The sequence below is a fragment of the Nelumbo nucifera genome, chromosome 1, assembly GCF_055504915.1.
Source record: "Nelumbo nucifera cultivar China Antique chromosome 1, China Antique-T2T, whole genome shotgun sequence".
Lineage (NCBI taxonomy): Eukaryota > Viridiplantae > Streptophyta > Magnoliopsida > Proteales > Nelumbonaceae > Nelumbo > Nelumbo nucifera.
The window spans coordinates 9,420,691-9,443,332 of record NC_142649.1 but is presented as its reverse complement, the minus strand read 5'-3'; the positions used below and the strand labels follow the sequence as shown (position 1 = coordinate 9,443,332).

General features: G+C 38.2%; 1 protein-coding gene across 1 annotated transcript; it reads right to left on the bottom strand.

Annotated features, from left to right (window-relative positions):
• Positions 1-9,280: 9,280 nt before the first annotated feature.
• LOC104612169 (polygalacturonase-like) lies at positions 9,281-12,371 on the bottom strand. Its single transcript, XM_010279489.2, has 4 exons — positions 11,906-12,371; positions 11,530-11,819; positions 11,209-11,434; positions 9,281-9,640 (listed from the first exon to the last, which is right to left on the bottom strand). The coding sequence occupies exons 1-4, from the start codon at positions 12,338-12,340 to the stop codon at positions 9,422-9,424; spliced, it is 1,170 nt and encodes a 389-aa protein (XP_010277791.1). The 5' UTR covers positions 12,341-12,371; the 3' UTR covers positions 9,281-9,421.
• Between the last annotated feature and the right edge of the window lie 10,271 nt (positions 12,372-22,642).

Below are 22,642 nucleotides of genomic sequence, written 5' to 3'. Positions count from 1 at the left end.
GCCAAAAACCGTTGAATTGGTCAATGACCCATTGACCCGGGTTGTCAAACCGTCAAGCTGTTTGACTTGTTCAATGATTTTTTGCCATTTTTTTCATTTTTCATTGGGAACCGTCTAGGTGGCCGGTTCTGTTTTGTCCCAATCTTGGTCCCTGCCCAAAAACCGTTGAATCGGTCAATGACCCATTGACCCGAGCGATCGAATTGTTGACCCGTTGACCCATTCAATGGTTTTTGGCCATTTTTTTTATTATTTTTTTAATTTTTGTGGTCAAAATGGACCGTCCATTCAAACTGGATGTTCGAACCATCGACTCAAAAACTGGTGGCCAAAACAGTTCCATTTTTGGGTCATATGAGTCACACGCTCGAATGACATAACACGTATGATATTGCTTAATGGACCTTACATACTCAATTTTTTGCCTGTAATTTTTGTTGCCATAACGGGTTGTTCGTTTGAATTAGACGGTCGAACCGCCGCTTTTTTATTTTTTTAATTGGGAACCATCTAGGAAACTGATTCCGTTTTACCCCAATCCCGGCCCTTGGCAAAAAATCATTAAATCGGTCAATGACCCATTGACCCGAGCGATCGAATCGTTAACCCGTTCAATGGTTTTGGACATTTTTTTATTCTTTTAATTTTTGTTGTCAGAATGGGCCGTTCATTCGAACTTGACAATCAAACCACCGACCTGAAAACCAATGGCCAGAACGGTTCCATTTTTGGGTTATATGAGTCACATGCTCAAATGACATAACACGTATGATATTGCTTTATGGACATCACACACTCAATTTTTTGTTTGTAATTTTTGTTGCCAGAACGAACCACCTGTTTGAACCAGACAGTCGAACCATCGACCCAAAAACCGGTGACAAGAATGGTTCCATAATTTTTTGCGTATAATTTTTGTTGTCAGAATTGGCCATCCATTCAAACTGGACGGTTGAACCGTCGACCCAAAAACCGGTGGCAGATAAGGTATATAAAATTTCTTATGTTTGTTTCTTGTAATGTGAGAATTTTAAAGAATCTTTAGTAATTATAATGGATTTGAATTATTGCCATTATAATTGTTAGTAATTTTGCCTGTAATTTTTGTTGTCAGAACAGGTTGTCCATTTGAACTGGATGGTTGAACCATCAACCCAAAAAATTAATGACCAAAACGGTTCCATAATTTTTGTTATCAAAATGAGTTATCTGTTCGAAGTAGATGGTCGAACCGTCAACCCAAAAACCAGTGACAAATAAAATATATAAAATTTCTTATGTATGTTTCTTGGAATTTGAAAATTTTAAAAAATTTTTAGTAATTCTAATGGATTTGAATTACTGCCATTATAATGGTTAATAATTATAATCGTTTGTAATTATAACGGTTAGTAATTATAATCGATAAATTTAATTAGTAATTAAATTTAATGCCATATAATCGTTAGTAATTATAATGATTAATAATTGTAATTATAAATTTAATGAGTAATTAAATTAATGCCATGTGGGGACAAACCCAAATCCAAATGAGCCCAAACCCAAATCCGAGCCCACTATTTACTCGGCAATCACATTGACCCGTATTGCATATTGAACAAGCTCACCAGTCACCAGCCTGCCGCCGACATTATGAGTTTCGAGAGTCCAATCTAGTCAAGTCAAGCAAAGGATTAGGTGTTTAAGAAAAAGGTAAATTATAAATCACTACCCTGTGATTTAGGGGATGACCCCTGAATTTTTAGAAATTTCAAAAAAAACCCATTCCCTTTTGAGTGATGGAATATGTTAATTTATTAAAAATACCCATTTGAAAAACTTTTATAAAATAGAATTAAAAAAAAAAACAATAGAAGCTATGAAAACCTGAAATTGCAACAAATACAACATGCAATCAATATCAACTAAACCAATAACAAATAGAAATTGAAAAATAAAAAAGACGCTAAAACCAACCCCAACACTTGTTTCAGAAAATCGTTGGTGAGAATGCCTGAACTGCATCGGTGTCTGTTGGTAGGGGTCGAGTTGATCGGCAGGTCAGATTTGCAAAGCAATTACACGTCGGAGAGCCCGGGTCCACCCACCCGGGGTCTAAGAGAGAGAGAGCATAATATAGAGAGAGAAAGCTAGAGTGTCAGAGAGCATATTGTTGGAGGGTGTGAGAGGTTACCCTTATATAAAACCTTGGGATGGGTCAAAACGTTTATGGTATAGAGAGAAAAAGCTAGAGTGTCAGAGTTAGTGAGAGTATACCGTTGAAGGGCGAGAGATTACCGTTATATATAGAAACTTGGGATTGGTCAAAACGTTCTGAACTTGGGAGAAAAGGTAATTTGAGAATTTAGAAAAATTTAAATAGTCGTATGTGAATCTTTTGAAAGTTAATTGACGAAATGGTAAGAGAGGAGTGTAGTCGTAATTTATCCAAAAGATAATAATAGTAAAATAAAATAACAATTTAGGGACTGAGAATCAAATATTTTTATAAATAACCTATATAGTATAGAGGTTAGTCCATTAGTTCTTAATCATGACATATGGTGTTGTGAAAAGTGATAGTCTGATAGACACTCCTTGAATTTTTCTTCACTGTGGATAAAAAGGAGGAAAAGAAAAAGCTCAGATGGATTTCTTTTGCTTTAGTGAAATATTGTCATAAATAAGGTGGACTTGGTGTTTGAATTCATAATGAAATTCTAGAAATCTTATGGGCCAATATGTATGTTTTGAAGGAAATGCTGTAAGGTTAATACTTTTCAAAGGGCGATACCAGTCTAAGGACAAGAATTCAAAATTGTCCACTACTTTTCTAACCAAATTATATTGTAGTTCTAACTTGAGTGGGGTTTAAGGTCAACCAGGCCCAACAGTCAACACATAGACCTGGACCTTGGCCATTAGGCAGGCCCAACCTGAAGTCATAGCGCATGGTTTGTTATCTACCCAAGCTAAATCCAAAACAACTAGGGTTAGATGGGCTTTAGTGGGTTTCTCAAATTTTCACGTTTAAATTTGACCTCAATTAGCAAACAGGGCTACACAACGAAGAGGATTAGGATTAATGTGGTCCTTTCCACCATCAAAGAACCATGCATCTAGGGTTAACCATATCGTCAATATTTTCAGGTTCCTTAGAGGTTTGCAGAAAGTACTCTGTTAATATCAACAGATTAATTTCTTGTCAAGATTTCGACTTATATCCCATTAATTCATTTCTCTATGACCGGGGCCCCTGGTTGGTTTGGTCATACCTCTAAAACCGTTGTCATCAAAAAATCCGATAAAACACGGTGAGTCTAACTTAGGAACCAGTGAATCAGTTTGGCTTTTCGTAACCAGTCAGACTTCGTTTAGATGCAAAATTTTGAAGGACATAACCTTCTGCTCGATTGTTGGATTGGGATGATTTTTTTTTGGATAATTTTTCGAGATGTAAACATCTTTTAAATAATTCATCTTACTGGCCTATATCTTTGATTAATTGAAACATCATTTGATGGTTGCGGCTAGATTTGATGAAACGTTGGCACAAAATATGGTTTAAATTAAATGACTAATTTTAGGAGACCATTATGATGATGGTCCAGATCTTAGGCTTTATTTGACAAGTCACTTTACATTATGTGCGTTAGATACTTTCATGCATTATTTAAATGGCTGAGATCAATCGAATATGGTATATTAATTGGATGGTTGAGATTAATTTACTGATCTTAAGGCTTTGTTCGTTTGCCATTATTTGGTGGAGGGTAAGTTGGTCAATTATGAAATTGACCACGATCCCACATTCATTTGCCACAATATTAGGTCCCACGATAAGTAATGATTCTGAAGAGTATCCCTGGAGGGTGGGTAAGACTCATGTAAATCAAAATGAATGGGGCCTATGCGTACAATTTTCTATGTGAGATGTGCTAATAGAAACGTGGAGTGAATTGCTACAGTTCTGATGGATCATTTTTTTGTGCTAACTACTTTGTTATTTGGTTTGCTTCTAAGTGGTCGATGATTCAGAGGCCAAAGTGAACTTTTGCTGGATGAGGACCTTATAACAAAAGAACTGAACAGAAAATATATATTTATTACTCAATGAGAACAGAAAACAGATTCTGGAAGTAAAGACTCAAGTCACTCTACCATACTTGAGTTTACAGGACTCTAATTTATAAGAAAAATAAATCTAACTGCTTCCTAATATTTCTCAATCAACTAAGACTTAGTGGACTCCTATTTTCACTCAACTGACTCTGGCCAAAACAAACAAGACAGAACATAGCTAAAGAAAAATTCAAATAAAAATCTGTAAACTAACAAACTTGACTGACTCAAACTCCTGACTCCAAATAACAAGGGATGCACTAACTCGTAACACTCCCCCTTAGTGCATTCCCTCGATCAATAAGACCAAGTCTTGTTCGGAATTCTTCAAACTTATCTCTAGAGAGAGCCTTGGTAAAACCTTCTGCAACCTGCTCAATTGTACGTATGGCACATAACTCAATTTCTTGATTCAACACCTTTTCCCGAACAAAATGATAGTGAGTAGCAATATGTTTTGTACGGGCGTGAAACACAGGATTTTCAGCAAGTTTGATGGCACTTTCGTTATCACAGAAAATAGAAATAGGATTGTTTGTGGCTGCACAGACATCATAAAGAAGTCTTACAAGCCAAATACACTCTTGAGTAGCCAATGTGGCTGCGACATATTCAGCTTCTGCACTTGACAATGCCACCGTGCTTTGCTTCTTACTGCACCAAGATATAACTGCTGAACCAGTATTAAAACAATAACCTGAAGTGGAACGTCTATCATTCACATCTCCAGCCCAATCGACATCGATAAAGCCTTGCAGAGAATATACCTTTTGACGTTGATACAACAACCCATGATCCAAAGTTCCCTTTACATACCTTATTATCCGTTTTGCAGCAGCCATATGACCATTGCATGGTCGCTCCATAAACTCAGACACCACGCCCACTGGGTATGTAATATCTGGCTGAGTTATCGTCAGATATAATAAACTTCCCACCATCCTGCGGTACTCAGTTACTTCGTTTAAAGGCTCTCCTTCATCCTTCTGTAATTTGCAACCTGGATCCATAGGAGTAGTTGTAGAATTTGCATTTTCCATATCGAACCGCTTCAAAATCCTTGCAACATATCCCTTTTGTGAAAGAAAGTAACCGTTTGATCTTTCAATCGTGCCATCTGCTGCATTCTTTAACTTGTAAACCCATTTACAAGTAAGAACATCGACATCATTGGGTTTAGGAACTAGATCCCAGGCAGAACTTTTCATCAAGGCTGCAATTTCATCTCTCATTGCACCTTCCCATTCAGGCTTTCCATGAGCTTCGTGATAGGATATGGGCTCATTTTCAAATGTGTCTTCCAGCATAAAACACGAAACAACAGTGCAATGATTGAGCTGGACTTCGTAATCATGCAAATGAGTGGGAAATTTTCTTTGCCTTGACGTCCTTCTTAGTGTAGCTTCACCTAGTGACCGACTATTATGAGATATGAGCTTCAAACTCCCCCTTTCACTGCAATCGGATTCGGTAGAAATTGACTCAAGGCTAGAATCAGTAAGTGGCACAAGTTCAGAACTTCCTCCATGATCAGTAGCTGGATATACAGTAGAGACTTCATCAAAGACAACATCATGGGAAACAACAATCTTCTTAGAGTCAAGATCCATACATCTCCATCCTTTCCTGTAAGCATCATAGCCAACAAACAAACACTTTCTTGCTTTTGAGTCAAGCTTAGTTCGGCTATGTTTAGGTACATGGACATAGCAGAGAGAACCAAAAACTCTAAAATAACTTACATCAGGCTTCTTATTGTATATCATCTCAAAAGGTGATTTTGATGTACCTGGCCATGGAGGCAATCGATTAATTACATGATAAGCACATTGCATAGATGCTGCCCATAGCTCTCAAGGAAGATTCTTATCATGCAACCAAGATAATGTGACTGCTGTAAGATGGGCTAATTTTCACTCAGCAACCCCATTCTCCTGTGGGGTATTTGGACACGTGATTTGTCATTGGATGCCATGCTCTTCACAGAATTTTGAAAATTCATGAGACAAAAATTCTCCTCCATTATCTGTACATAAACACTTTATGGCTGACTCGAACTCCCTTTCCACCATCATCTTGAACTGCAAAAATTTGGTAAGAGCTTCACTCTTGTTCTCCAGAAAGTACACCCAACTGTACCGAGAGTAATCATCCACAATAATCATCATATAACGGTAGCCACTATAACTTGGTGTTCTGGTTGGTCCCATAAGATCAGAGTGCACAAGCTGAAACGTAGCGGATGAACGATTCATGGACTTCTGAAATGGAAGATGATTCGACTTTCCATATTGGCAACCAACACATACAACATCTGAATGTACTGTTTTAAAGAAAGGGACACCTCCAAGCAACTTGTTTGTTGATATTTGTTGCAATAGCTGGTAGCCAACGTGCCCAAGACAAGAATGCCACAGTGAGACACTAGTGTTTTGACTTGTTTTTTCCACATAAGCCTCACTTGCAGACAAAACATACAAATAATTTTTCTTTGTTCCAGTAAATAAAATGTCAGCATCGACACCTTTTAGGTTACTAAGATTCTGATCATTGTCGGGACCAAACAACACATACCTTCTTGAGTCAGTGATTTGAGAGACTGAAGCAAGATTTTTCTTTAAACCCGGTACTTGGTACACATCTTCAAGAGTAAGACCTTCACCGTTCGAATTTTTAGTTATGAACTGCCCTTCTTTCATCACAGGATGTAATGAATTGTCAGCAGTCACAATCACTCGCTTTCTCAAGTGAGGACGAACATCAGAGAGTAATGTAGCATCTTCAGTGGCATGGTGTGAGCAGCCCGAATCAACAATCTAGTCCTTCTCATAATCAATGCAACTAGTAGCATCTATATTTCTATCACTTTGATGCATAATAGAAGCAATGTTATCAGGGTGATTTATTACCTCAATAGACAGACAATTGTCCCATTTCGGCTCATTGACATCTTTTGCTTCATGTGCTACATTAACATCTGATGCTGTAAGCTTAACGCGACAGTTTGGCTTAATATGTCCAGGTTTGCCGCACCTTTTACAAATTATCTTTGCACGGCAATTTGACTTTATGTGCCCCACCTTTCCGCACCGAAAACATGTTAGCTTGGAATTTCTTGATTGCTCCCATTCTGCCTTTTGCTGCTTACCACTGCTTGATGAGGGCCTGTAAGCATGCTTTGACTTCGACTTGTCCTTGACAAAAAATGCATCTTCAACATTAGAGGGAGACTTGCCACACACTTGTGTCACCAAGGCTTCCTGATTCGATAATAAATTTTCCAACTCAACAATTGATAGTTGATTCGTCCACCCTTGAATAGATGAGATAAAAGGCATAAATTCTTTTCTCAGACCACGAATCAGGTAGCGCCGTAACCTTGCATCACTTATAGGTTCTTCACTGTCCAATTCTGAAATTTCTACACACATTTTTTACCTTGATGAAATAATCAGAAATGGACATATTACCTTGATTTAAAGAAGCAAGATCATTTTCAAGGTATTGCAGTCGCATTGCAATTTTCTGAGTGAATAATCTTTCAAGAGTGTTCCAAATTTCCTTCGGAGAATCAAACTCACGAACATGATCAATGTACTCCTTACTGATCGATGTTCTGAGCGCAAACAGAGCCTTCCCACACTTTATCTTCCATTTTTGTCTTGCATCGGCAAGCTGTGGAGTATCTTCTGGAAGTGTATCATCACCGGAAGCAAGATCCCACAGATCTTGTCCTTGAAGGTAGGCCTCCATACACAAACGCCAATATTTGTAATTTGTGCCAACAAGCTTCTCAATAGTCATCTGAGAAGCACTATTTCCACCATTCATGGTGACAAGAAAAGTAAAGAAAACTCTCAACAATATTTCTCACTGAGCAATGAAATAAAATTGAACACTTGGCAGCAAACCTGGCTCTGATACCATATAATAAAAGAACTGAACAGAAAATATATATTTATTACTCAATGAGAACAGAAAATAGATTCTGGAAGTAAAGACTCAAGTCACTCTGCCGTACTTGAGTTTACAGGACTCTAATTTATAAGAAAAATAAATCTAACTGCTTCCTAATATTTCTCAATCAACTAAGACTTAGTGGACTCCTATTTTCACTCAACTGACTCTGACCAAAACAAACAACGACAGAACATGGCTAAAGAAAAATTCAAATAAAAATCTATAAACTAACAAACTTGACTCACACATACTCCTGACTCCAAATAACAAGGGATGCACTAACCAGGCAAGGTCGCTCCGATGCTTAAGTCAGTACTCTCATAGTAGATTACGAGTTAAAAATCACAAAGTATGAGAGCTAGAATATGCTTACTTGCCCCCTTATGTCATTTGGGTTGATGCCTTTATATAGGCATTGTTTGACATGGGCTTCATGCACCATATCCGAGATTTTCGAGAAGTCGTCTAAGTGGTCCGAGGTTTCCTAAGGTAACCGCCATGCACGTTGACTACCCTTTGGATCGTTCGGCACATGGCCCAACTTCCAAGGATCGTGAGAGTGTTTTGATATGGATACCGAATTTGTCGGTGAGCACGTTTCGTAGGTCGCTAGGTTGAAGCTTGTGCCGGACCGTTAGTTCGCGCCTGTGCCAGGCTGCCAGTTCGCGCCTGGGCCAGGTCGCCAGGTCGCGCCAGGGCCAGGCCGCCAAGTCGCGTCAGTGCCGGGCTGCCAGGTCGCGCCTGTGCCAGGCTGCCAGTTCGTGCCTGTGCCAGGCTGCCAGCTCGCGCCTATGCCAGGCTGCCAATTTGCACCGGGGCCAGACCGCCAAGTCACGCCTGGGCCAGACCGCCAGGTCGCGCCAGGGCCAGGCTGGCAGCTCGCGCCTATGCCAGGTTGCCAATTCGCACCTGGGGCAGGCTGCCAAGTCGAGCCAGGCCGGGTTGCGCTTGGGCCAGGCCGCCAGGTCGCGCCTGTGCCAGGCCGCTAGGTCGCGCCTGGGCCAAACCGCCAGGTGGGACACCATCAACTTGGCTAAGGCAAGCTGTTGCCTAAGTGGTTTCGGGTGTCACCTATTTGTTCCAAGGTACCATGTGTCACAATATCATTGGAGGGTCAAATCTGGCCTCATCAAGTTCTAAACTATCGGGGGTATTTGGAGATGAACAAGAACATAAGGAAAAGAAGAGAAAACTAGAAATTTGGAATTGCAGCTTACGTTTTACCAATAAGAAGAGTTCTAATTGGTCATTTCAATAACAAGGACCATCATTTTACATGGATTGATAGAGTATACTACAACTACAACAACAACTGCAAGATGACGTGTTTACCCCGATAGTTCTAACTTCTAATTGATCATTATAGACAGCTCTTCAGAGTGTTTACCCCGACAGCGGTTCCACCGGCGTTTGAACAAGATGACGTGGCTATTCCATTGACATAGGTAAGCTTCACGCCCTGTAATCTGATTCCTCGGCACGGGTTACTCGAACTGCACTCAAAATTCACGGCAACCTGTGTGGTTGATGTTCCTTGGATATTCTGGTATGTCACCTCCTTGATTTTCACACCAGAACTCTAAGATGAAAAATTGCAGCCCTTAATTAGCATTATTTGCTAGCTCTACAAACAGTATCCCTTTGTTCAAATTTAAATTTAAATATGATTTGGGTATTGGATTGTCACAGTTTAAAGTTCGGGAACTAAATTGTCACTCGAGCCAAAGTATAGGGTACTGATTGGGAATTTTCCCATATATATATACTGAATTGTTCTTGAGCAATTTAAGTTTCATACAATTTATTGTGGATTCATTTTGTTTACCAAATATAAAAATAATCTTTGATGCTGAAAGGATATGATACCAAAAAGGATTTGACCAATCAAAATCCCCCCTAAGGCTCAAATTGGAAAGAGTATAAACACAAATATGTACAGTACAAATACATACAAAATGATATAAAATTCAAGGTCTTGCACTCTACATATTTGTATTTGTACTCCTTCCAAATTGAGATTGGAAAAAGTACAAATGCAAATATGCACAACAAAAATACATACAAAATAATACAAAGTATAAGGTTTTGCACTACATATTTTCATTTGTACTCCTTTCAAACTTAGCCTAATTTTTTTTGAAAGCATGCCTATTTGATTATAATTTTTTTATGTATATGTTTGGCATCGGTGCTGCATATACAACACCGTTTTATGAGAAAACAGTGTCTTTTTCTATTTGAAAGTGTTACTTCCAGGTAGGACATTTCCTGGGGCAACAACAATACCTTTTGTTTGGTATCAGTACTCCATATCTGTTTTCAGCACTAGTACCCATTATAGAAAGTCCACGTCACTGCCACATTATGTCATTGTTGGCAACAATGAGCCCTAAATTGAGAAAATGTTGAATTCGACGTTTTCAGCACTAGTACCCATTTGAAGTACCATTTTTATGAAAAAACAGTTCCAAACATATTATTATTTTCTAGAGCACCGATTTTTCCAACATAATGCTGATGTGTCCATGTTTTATGGAACAACAACATCAATGCCAAACACAGCAGTTACCACTGTTTTTATACCGTTTGATTGATCATAAGTTTTTTTAGTATATAACTTTTCGGTATCATAATCAAACCCTATTATCAAAGTCATTTTAGTTCATTTTATTAATAATATATAAGTTGGTCTATGATACTGAAAAAAAAAACTTACAGTCAATCAAATGGTATCACACAAAAGGTTGCCAATCAGAAGGTATTCATCAAAATTCATCATGTGCTTTAATTGGTCAAATCTCTTGTGATACCATGTTGTATCATATATTTCCCCTAATAATCGTTTTTAGTTAATTTATTAATGCTATTTAATATCATTTGCCATCCAAGTTTTAATCCAATGGATAATGCGAATATAAACGAACCAAATTTGAATCTACCATGTTGTAGCACCACCTAATTAATAATATGATCTAACCGGGTCAGGTCCTAGTAACATTAATTCTGGCCTCAACCCAAAAAGTTCATTGCTCCTTCTGATCAATTGTGATGTTGTGATGGACCTAGGGTCTGTGGCCCACCAAACTAATAGATCAGGACCGTCCATGTTTGAAATCATATATGTGGAAATCATTTCTGAATAATTACCTGGTTAGGGCAATTGTTGCTGGGGCAGTAGTTCTGATCTATTATGATCGGATTCTTGACCTTGTTCATGACGATGTTCCGATAAAGAACGCCAGTCACGAATCCGGTACTGGGTCTGGCCCACGACTTTATCCGTAACCCGTTATCAGTTCCGGTGAGTACAGAATTCTTGACCGTCACATTCTGCACTCCTTGTTCATTCGCACCCTTACCCAGACTACCGATGCTGCAAATAGCACAAAACCACTCACATTAACACGATAGATCAATCATAGCCATCCATATAGAATATCTTAATGGTCGTCACTCGTCCGTGGTTACCTGATGCCATGTCCGGGCCCACAGCTAACTCGATCGATCAATAGGTTCTTGGCGCCTGGACCAATTGATACACAATCGTCGCCGGTCTTAATGCTCGAGCTGGTGATCGTCACGCCGGATGAGAACTGAACGTGTATGCCGTCGGTATTGGGACTCTGATCAGGTGCGACGATCTTCACCCCTTTAACCATTACATTGTTGCATCTGTTAATGACGACGTGCGTTAGCTGGCTGTTGATCGACGTCAAGCCATTGATCACAACATTATCTGCATAATTGAACGTTATCGACTGCATGAACATTATGACAATACGACGTTAGAGAGATAGAGAGATACACGTACGCAGTCTAAAAAGCGAGGAAATGAACCACTAACCCTTGCTCCGGCCGGGCAACTCTTGCCGGCATTCTTGCAAGCCCAGTAGGTGGCACCTTGTGCATTAAGGGTGCCGCCGATGACCGACAGTCCGGTAATCTTAACGAAAAGAAGCCAATTGGTTGAACTGCCGAGGACGCGATAGTCGGAAGGGGCGAGGAGGGTTCCGTCGATCCGAACAACCATTCTGTTCTTACATGGGCCTCTAAACACTGCAGGTTTGATGAGGAAGTTTCCGGTGGGAATGTAGATTGTCTGAGGATTGACTGAGCTGCAAGCCAAGGTCCATGCTTTGAGGAATGAGCTGGTGGCGTCTGTTTTTCCGTCCGGTTTGGCTCCCAGGGTTACTACATTGATGAATGCAAGTGAGGAAGAAAAGAGCATCATCATCAAGAGAATGGAGAGAAAACAAGTTACGAGATTGGCCGTGGCCATTCTCTTGACTGTTACAGAGAGAGAGATGGGAAGTTTCTGGGTGGAATGAGTTGTGAAAGAAGTGATGAAGGATCAGTGCTATTTATATTCTGTCAAATAGCATTTTTGCGTGGACTGGGACGTTGGAGTCCGTTTGACGCAACTACGCAGTCCACGTTATGACAAGAACGTTCGTACATCTTATCATACTCAGAAAATTTCACGGAAGGAGAAGAATCTTGTGTGAAGAGTTCAGATCTGCTCCTCACGTTCACTCCTCATACCCACCCCACAGCATGTTCCAGCCATCTCCCAAACTTATCATTTCATGGGGAGATTCTATGAGACGTGGCCGTGAGATGGGTGTGAGGTGCGCTTGTGAGGAGCAAATCCTAACTCTGTTTGTAAACTACTAGTGTAATCTATGAGTTCAATTAAGGTTGCAACATGGGCTGGTCTTGCTGGCAGGACTTGGGCATGGCTTAAACTTGGGTTGCGCTGGTTGTGGTTTCGGATTATTCAAGCCTGGTTCCATATAGGGTTCAACTATAACACTGGAAAGGTGTGATAACCAAAAAATTTGTGATCAATGAAATAGTATTTTAACCAATGAGGTGGAATTTGTTAAAATTCAAGGGTGGGTTTTGATTGGTCAAATCTCTTTCGGTATGTGTTATTTTTATTCTCTCGCATCTGACTTATCTGCCAATGGTCAATTAAGCCCAACCCAAATTGTTTGGATTAAGATTGGGTGTGTCTTGGATCGATAAATTTGGACTTAATCTTGGGTTGAGGTATGCCCGAGCATATAAGGTTTGGGATATATAATGGGCTTAACCTTCAACCGGACCCAATCAATCATCGGAATTACATCCAAAAGATGACTTTTGTGTAGGAAAAGATGGCGTGGGTAGGGTACGTTACCAAGTTGAGTTTTTCCCTTGGTGCTAGGGTGCTTGAGACAAGGGCCAGAAAGAAAAGGAACATTCTTTTAAACGATTAGACGCTAGGCCTTGGGTGTGCCATGTGCAACCAACTATGGGTGGAGAAGAAAGAGGCGATATCTGTGGCATAATCACATCCAGCCCAACGTGCAACCCACTTTTCCTCCAACGTGGGTTGCCTGCTTGCCTGCGTCCACAGCCTTAGAACAGGCTAGCAAGTGAGATAGATTAGTCATACTCATACGGAAATTAGAAATAGCTAGGCACTTTAGGGCTGTCTATGGGTCGGTTCTACCGGATTAAATTGATCGGATTGTATCAGTTGTAGTTATGTGATTTTGTCTGGATTAATAATCGGATTGGTTCTGGTTCTTATTAGTTTTGAATTGATTATTGAGTTGATAATATATATAAAAGTGTTTTTAGTTTTTATTTTGTAATTTTTAGTTCTGTGATTTTATCTTGATTAATGATTGGGTTGGTTCTGGTTCTTGTTTGTTTTGAATCGATTATTCAGTCAATAATATATAAGGGTTTTTAGTTTTTATTTTGTAATTTTTATTATATTTTATGTCTATAAGGGTAAATTTGATAGATAAAATATAAGATAATTTTGGTTACAAGCACTTGATTTACTAGCATATTTATTAAGGTTATATAAAGGTTTCTTAGTTAGGTTAAAACAATTTACCATTTTATTGTTATTCTTATTAAGATTATATGATCAAAAATCAAGTTTTAAGTTGCCGTTGACTTAGAAAGTTATAGATAGATGTTAGTATAATTGATTTTCATAATATATTTTTATTTATGTTCTTTATAATATTAATTTATCTATAATTTTTAATATATTTTTATTATAAATATTTTTAATATACTTAATATGAATTTATTTATAATTTTCAAAACTAATTTGTATGTAATTGGCTCAAGTTGAGTCAAGCTTGAGTAGCTCGTGAGTATCGACTCAAGTCAAGTTTGAGCCAAATACATGAAACTCATGAAATTCAACCGAGCTCAAGCTTGAGCAACCCGATACTTTGCTTGACTCGACTCGATTACACCCCTATTCCTGCCTCACATTTAATGTAATTATGCTTCTACCTTATCTACCCATTTGGAAGGAATTTTTGACAGTAGCTTTTGGCATTACAAGGTAGGCTTCACAGAGGGGTGCAACTTGGTTTGGCCCGAGTTAACATTTTACAATGTTTTGGACAAGGCCCATTCAAATTTTGGCAAAAGCCCAACCTGAGTTCATTCAAGTTGCAGCCCTAGCCCCTAGATTCACATAGAAAGATGTGAAGCTATGTTTGATGAAAAACTCGCTAGGTAGTTAGGGATGCAAACAGATAAGATTGGATTCGAATCATGGTATATTCGAATATGATCGGATTGGATGGGGGCTGATGTGAACTCGTCTTTGGAAAAGAAGTCATCCAATCTGAGAGAAAGGTATTTTGGCTCAGTTTGGAAAAAAATACAAATACAAAATAATACAAAATACAAGGTTTTACACTATATATTTGCATTTATACTCCTTCCAAACTGAGCTTTATGGCAGTTTCTAAATCCAAGGAAAATAAGGCCAAAAATGAGATTTAGATCCTCTGCATTCCCACGTTCAAGTAGAGAGTTTTGATTAACTATTAAATCCCAAAACCCAGTAAACAGTAATACCCAGTAGCTAGTCTCCATTAGCCATGCTAGTGAGTGAATAGGGATGCAGGTTTCGGCTGGCCTCGAATAATATGGATCTTACTCTGATTGCAATTGGCTGGAGCTGCGCTTTGAGCTCATGCAATATCAAAATTCAGCAAAAGTTCCCCCAACCTATACAACATAAGACCTACGTACTAAAGCATTGGGCATTTAATAGCATTATTTGTTAGACTTTAAACTTTACTGGTGCTAGACAAGAGTTGCATTTCAGTCAAGTCTGAGTTCAATTGTTTGAGAAATTAAAATGGATATGATGGTTGTGTCCTCTTATATCCTGGCTGCCTTGTTAAGGTTTCCATTTAAGTGGCCCATGAAAGAGAAAAGACAATGGTTTATGCCAGTTTTTCATATAATAATATAATGTAACTATATTGTTTATATGAGAGTTGAGATAACTTGCGTTTTGAGAAGCCTTCTTACAACAACCCATCACTTGTTTATGTTTTAAGTAAGCCTAGCTATAAAGCCAAGTCAGGTTCCTCTTGTCCAGCCTCTCTCTTCAAAAGTATTAATACATATCGGTGCATATCTTAGAATATGTATCACTTTTGATACACCAAATAATAATAGATATAGGAGGAAAACCCATTTTCAGTCATACCCTTTCAAGACTGTCTTATTTGAACCTTGGAACCAGAAAAAAAAGGTGGCATTTGGATAAGCTTTTGCTTTTGGACTTTCAGCTTTCAAAAGTTTAAAAACCAAAAAGTTGCTTTCTTTCTTGGTTGTTGATGCTTTTGAAAGCCAAAGTCCAGAAAGCAAAAGTAGGGTGTTTATCAAAAACCGAACTGAATCAATGAAACAAACAAAAAAATCTGGTTAACCTAATCGATCGGTTCAGTTTTGGTTCAACATTTTGGAAAAAATTGAAGGTACGTACCAGTTTGATCTCGGTTAACCAAATCAATGACCAAACTATAAGTCTTGTCTTTTACAGGTATGGCATACAACAAACCCTTCTTCAACAAGTCTGATATATGGAGTCATTTTCTGAAGGTATCCCTTCCTACTCTCTCTTCACCATGGTTTTTAAAAACGAACCGGTGACCGAACTGGTCAGGGTCTGGTTACCGGTTTGAATGGTCCGACCGTTCGACCCGAATGGTCGGCCCCGTTCTGACAAAAAATTAAAGAAATTGGAAAACGGTCAAAACTGTTCGAACGGTTAACCAACCGGTTCAGCAGTTTGCTGACCAAAATCAACGGTTTTGGGGGGAAAAGCGGGTATGGGGGAAAACAGAACTGGTCAGGTGACCGGTTCCCGGTTTTTCCGATCCCCGTCCGGTCCGATTTTGAAAACCATGCTCTTCACTCCACTCAATCTATTATATGTTTGAACCCCATTAAATCTATTATCTATTTAAATCTCACTGAATGTATGATTTTTCTCCTATTAATCTTCATTTTTCCCTATTAAATCCCATCTAAATGTATCGACCTATGTGGCGAGTTGTCCTTATCTAGTTAGCACGCCTATTGTTTTTGAAATAGACAGCGGCATGTCGTCCACCTGGCAAGGATGACCCCTGTCCTGCACGCTTCAGAGGGATTGGATGAGGATCATCACCAATGCTAATAGGACATGCCTAAAGATAAGGTATCTTTGACATGGATCTTGGACCCCGAGGCTTATAAAAAGGCACCTCCACACCTTCACAAGGGACGTGTGATTTAGTGTATACTAACTATCTAGCTCTCAGAATCTTCCTTCGCTTTCTTGCTCACTAATCTCTACTAACTTAAGCATCAAAGTACCTAGTCCAAGTCCAAACCCCCGAGTACTATGATATCTTGCTTCTTGTAGATCGGTCTGCTAACCTCAACACCATTCATCCGAGCTGTCCTCCAACATGAAAGTTGGGCGATTCAACCTCCATTAGTTATGCTTAATGGACTAATTGATATATTCTTTATCAAATGGACTAAATGGGAAAGACTTTCTTTAATGGACTGGTCTCACTACTTTGCACTATGATATGCTACATGCACTATACTTATCACATTAATTTCTTTTATATGTAAAATATTTAATAATATTAATAAAAAGAAGACATTAAGGTCCATCCAGTCCTAGGGAGAAGACTACACAAAAGTACTCCCCTCTAAAAAATTAACCTTTTGAGCAATTTTATGAGTCAACCTAGTGATAGTTCTAGATTATATACAAGCTTTACATTATCAAAAAAATTAGGAGGGTTCCTAGAGTATCTATATAACTAGTGTAAAATAGTTATATAACTAGCGTAATATAGATACCAATCAACACAATCCTCCTTTCCATCCTGTTAATTAGCGTAATATTAGGGACCTAATTAAGGTCTGGTTGACAAATTAATTGGAAATCATATCTCTTCCTGTATCTTTATTGGTTGTACTTTCCTTGTATAGATGATCTCTTGTAGGTCAAATACATCTTGTTGTATACTGTGAAGAGATATATACTTTCAGCAATATAATATTTAGAGTTTCCTCAATTTCCCTTGAATCTTTCTACTAACATGGTATTAGAGCCATGAATTCTGACCATAGGTTCTACATAAGTTAATCTGTATCACCAGTCATTCTCAAGCCCTTTAGTAAGTTGCCCTCTAGTTATTCATCTTTGTATCTATTTTGTCTCTTGTTGCAATGGAAAAGTCTGAAGTTGGACAACCCATATCCACTATTCTTGATTGTTACAACTATAACATGTGGTCTCGAGGTATGCATAGTTTCTTGAAGGGTTGTAAGCTTTGGCGTTATGTTATTTGTGACGTACAATCACCAAAACAAATAGATGAGAAGTTTTCTAAACAAATCAATGATTGGGAAAGCAAAAAACCACCAGATCATCACTTTGTTCTATAACACCTCTGTTACCTCCATTCGTCTTCAGTTTGGGTGCTTTAAAACAATGAAGGAAATTTGGGATCTACTAAACAAATGCTACACCACCACAGATCTAGCCCATCAATATCAAATCTTGGGTGAACTTCATCATCAAAAACAAGATCCAGGTCAGTCCACTAATGATTTTCTTACTCAAATGCAATCTCTTTGGGATCAACTTGCTTAGTAGGAACTTGATTGGAAATGTGATGAAGACGCAAACAAGTATACTTCTCACCGTGATCAACTACATTTAATCCAATTTCTCATGGCACTTCGCTTTGATTTTGAATCATTCCGTGCCTCTCTTCTTCATTAAAGTCCCCTTCCCACTCTTAAGAGTGTTGTTTCTGAACTTATCTCTGAAGAAACACGACTTGGTACTTTGAATCACAACACGTACATAGATGTATTTCTGGCAACTTCTTTTCCAAATCAGCAAAACAACCGGTTAAGCAATAATGGACAGAAATTTTGCAAGAATTTTCAAAACAATGGTCACGTAATCTCTGAGTGTTCTATAGTAGAATGCTGCTACTGTCACAAACTTGGACATATTCTTCAAAATTGTCCCATCAGACCCCTAAAGCTTGACTAGAACAAGGGAAACCTATCTAAGTTTGGTAACTCTGTGAATTCTGTTGTTGTTGAACCTCTTGATGGGAACTCTTCATCCACCTTCACACTTTGTGATCTAGAAGCTATTTTCAAACAACTTCTATCCAACTCCTCCAATACCCATAATGCCATGTCTTTCACCTTAGGTAATAATTCATGGTTTTTTAATTATGCTTGCTGCAATCACATGACTTCTAATTCCTCTTTATTTTCTTCTAAAAGCTATATCTATTTTGCCCCTATTATCCAAATAGCAAATGGTTCTCCAATGAATGTTAGTCATACAGGCCAAGTTTCTACAACCTCTCTCACCTTACCCAATACTTATTTGATTTATGCAAACTTGGTTTTGACATAATTTTCTCTGCTTCTGGTTGTTGACTATAGGACCTACAGATGGGACAAATTCTTGGGAAAAGTCATAGGATTGGACGAATGTTTGAGCTTACCTCCTTACATGTTCCATCCTACATAACTTCTCATCTTGCCTTCGCAGTCACCACCAAGTCCTCACCTCATCCTTTGATTTCCAGTGGTGTGTTGGGTTCAATAAAAGTAAAGACCTTTGATTATTTGTCTTGTCAAGTTTCCAAACAACCTGCTTTATCTTTTAATACACATGATTCTATTTGTTCTGCTCCCTTTGATGTATGGAAATCATCTCCTATAACCACTATGAAAATATTTTATTACTTTCGTTGATGACTTTTCTCGTTTTACTTGAATATATTTCATGAAACATAGATTTGAATTATTTGAACTCTACATGACCTTTGCCACCATGATCAAAACCCAATCTTCTAAAAATATAAAAATTTTGCAAACTAATAATGCCATGGAATACTTGGACACTTCATTACACAACTTTCTCATACAACATGGTACAATTGTTCAACATTCTTGCCCTCAGACCTCCCAACAAAATGGTCATGTAGAACACAAACTTTGGCATATACTAGATTCCACCCATGCATACTAGTCTCTGCCTCTTGTCCTGAATGATTTTGGGGAAAAAGCTACTCTCACAACTGTCCACACCATTAACTATGTTCTCTCCTCAGTACTTAATGGTTTGTCTCCCTTTGGACGAATCTATGGCACTTCACCCAACTATCAATCTCTCAAAGTTTTTGGTTATGCTTGTTTTGTACTTCTTCATCCTCATGAGCGTACAAAACTAGAACCTCATGCACAGTTATATTGCTTTCTTGGTTATTGCATTACCCATAAAGGCTATCATTGTTGGGATCCTCTCTCTTATAGTCTTAGGGTATTTTGTCATGTTATCTTTTGGGAAAACACCATGTTTTCTTCCCTTTCTAAGTTTCATGTCTCTCACTCTTCCAACACTCCTTTATTCTCTAATCCTTCTGTTTAAATGTTTCCATGTGATTCTATAACAGATTCTAGTTTTGAACAAGGTGGTACACCAACTTCAACAACTATGGTCTCTCCTAATGCATCTGACTTTGATGATGGGACTGTACTTGATCATTTTGTGCCTACTTCTCCTTTGGAACAACCTGAGTTCCCTACTCTTCATCACTCAACTCGTGTAAGAGAATCCCTTGTTTGCCTTAGTGATTATAATTGTTTCTCCGTTATACTATCTTTACATGAAGCACATTCATTCCATGAAGCTAGCTTTAACCCTCTATGATAACAAGCTATGATTGACGAGTTGGAAGCTCTAGAGAAAACTCACACTTGGGACTTGGTGGACCTCCCTCCTGGCAAGACTCTTATGGTGTGCAAATGGGCCTATAAAATTAAGACTCACTTTGATGGTTCTGTGGAATTCTATAAGGCTTGTTTAGTTGCCAAGGGCTTTAACCAAGAATACGGCATTGACTACAAAGAGACTCACCTCTATTCGTGGCCTCTTGGCAATCGCTGCTCTTTGTCATTGCAAACTATTCCAAATGGATGTTAAAAATGCTTTCCTCAATGGCAATTCGCAAGAAGAAGTTTACATGCAGCCACCTCCTGGTTATCAACATCCACCGCACAAAGTATGCAAACTTCGTAAATCTCTCTATAGACTTAAGCAAGCACCTCGGGCCTAGTTTGCTATGTTCAATACAACCGTCGGACATCTTGACTTCTCTTCTAATTCTTATGATTTTGCTCTCTTCATTCGCAAATCTAGCAAAGGCATTGTTCTGCTCGTACACTACATTGATGACATGATCATTACCAATGATGATACAACTAGCATATCTGATCTCAAGGCCTTTCTTAGCAACAATTGAAATGAAGGATCCTGGACAACTCAGTTATTTTCTCGGACTTGAAGTCTCTGCTCCTCAGATGGATACAATCTCTCTCAAGCCAAATATGCTTCAGATCTTCTATCTCGAGCTGGATTAATAGATAGCAAAACGACCTCCACTCCTCTTGAACCCAATGTTAAGCTAACTCCCTTAGATGGCACTCCAATTGATGATCCTATGTTGTATAGGCAGCTAGTCGGGAGTTTATTTTATCTCACTGTTACTCGCACTGACATAGCCTATGTTGTTCATATTGTAAGTCAATTCATGTCTGCTCCTTGCTCCACACATTTTGCGGTAATAGTCTGGATTTTAGGCTATGTAAAGGGCACTTTGTTCCATGGTCTCCATTTTTCAGCCCACTCTGCTCTTGATCAGCATGCCCACTCTACTCTGATGCTGACTGGGCGGGTGGCCTTGCAATACCAGCTTCTTATTAATTTCTGGACACAGTTAGTTCTAAGCATAATCCACTTCACAGTTCCATCCTCATTTAAAACCAGCTTCTTATTAATTTCTAGTTGTCCACATGAAGTACCATACAATTTCTAGCCAAGAAACAATATTCTGCCTTATTTCCTTGCTAGTAATTTGCTGATACAAAGAGTTTAAGGAATCCAGAATATTGCTACACCTAGACTCAATCCACGTACTCGCGAAAAGAATTGATTGAGCTAAATGATAGAAAAAAATGCATGGCATTATCTTGCTTCAAACCACAAAAGAGACAAGAGTCATCTTCTATTATTCCCAGTTGACATAATTTTGATCTCACTGGGTAAAGACCCTGAATTATTCTACACACAAGAGTTTGAATTTCTCATGAATTTTTAGTTTCCAAATGCATTTAAACCAAAATTTCTCTTGATCAGTTATTTGACCAAGGGCCTCAACCCATTTCCCGTAGAAACTTTTGATGCGAATTTACCATTATTCCAGGCCATTGTCCACAACATTATTGTGTCTTCCCTTTTATTGAAAATGTGTATGCCTAGGATCCTTTGCTAATTGGAAGGAAGAATAGTTTGAATTAAATTAATCCTGATTCCATTGGTTCGTACCCTGATTTATTAGCTCTTTCACAGTTATATTCTTATGTTGTTTTTCTTTCTTTTTTTTTTCCTTTTTTTTTTGTAAACCTTGGAAAACTTCTATTACTTGTAGCAAAATATTACATACGCTATCCTGACTGTTCATATGTTCGACTACAATATTATATTTACAAGCATTATAAGCAAGTTCATGTGCAGCCCTTTTCATATTTCTATTTACATGGACTATTACAGTTATATCAAAAAAGGATAAAAGATGTAAGATTTTGTGCTTGATGATGTGAACTTGCCACTCCATTCATTTCTTTTATCTATATAGTCACTGTCAGGGGGGGTCCATAGGAGAGATGAATTTTCCATTTCATATATTTAGTTCAGAATCATTTTGGATTGGACAACCTAGTTATACAACTAAGGCGGTCAAGATCTGGCCTAAAGCTCTCCATATATGAGAAGCCTCCCTCCTTACATTTTTTTTTTATTGATTTTGAAAGTATTTACTTTTTAAAACCTTAACCAGCCCATAGGGCATCCTAATTTTTCAGAAACCTCCAAGCTAGTTTGACTAACAGACTTTAATTTTTCCAGCTAAGGTTTGTAAAAACTAGTTCCCCAAAATTCTTTTGTGCTCTGATTTTTTCCCACCCCATGCACCCTTCTTCAATTATAAATAATATATATATATATATATATATATATTTATTTATTTATATAATGTAGAGTTGAAGGATCGAATGGGCCTTAGTGTTTTATTTTATCAGTTCTTTTATTTATTAGTTAATGTGCCTTAGTTGTGAGCTTTTTTTTTTGTTTCTTTTACTGTTATTAGTTCAGCTGCCGTACCAG

What these genes read in the sequence shown, in the direction of transcription:
- LOC104612169 (XM_010279489.2), bottom strand. Translation starts at nt 12,340, where the DNA reads ATGGCCACGGCCAATCTCGTAACTTGTTTTCTCTCCATTCTCTTGATG. An exon ending in GGGCCCGGACATGGCATCAG is followed by an intron (nt 11,435 to 11,529) that starts GTAACCACGGAC and finishes TGCTATTTGCAG; the next exon opens with CATCGGTAGTCTGGGTAAGG. An exon ending in GCAACAATTGCCCTAACCAG is followed by an intron (nt 9,641 to 11,208) that starts GTAATTATTCAG and finishes TTTTCATCTTAG; the next exon opens with AGTTCTGGTGTGAAAATCAA.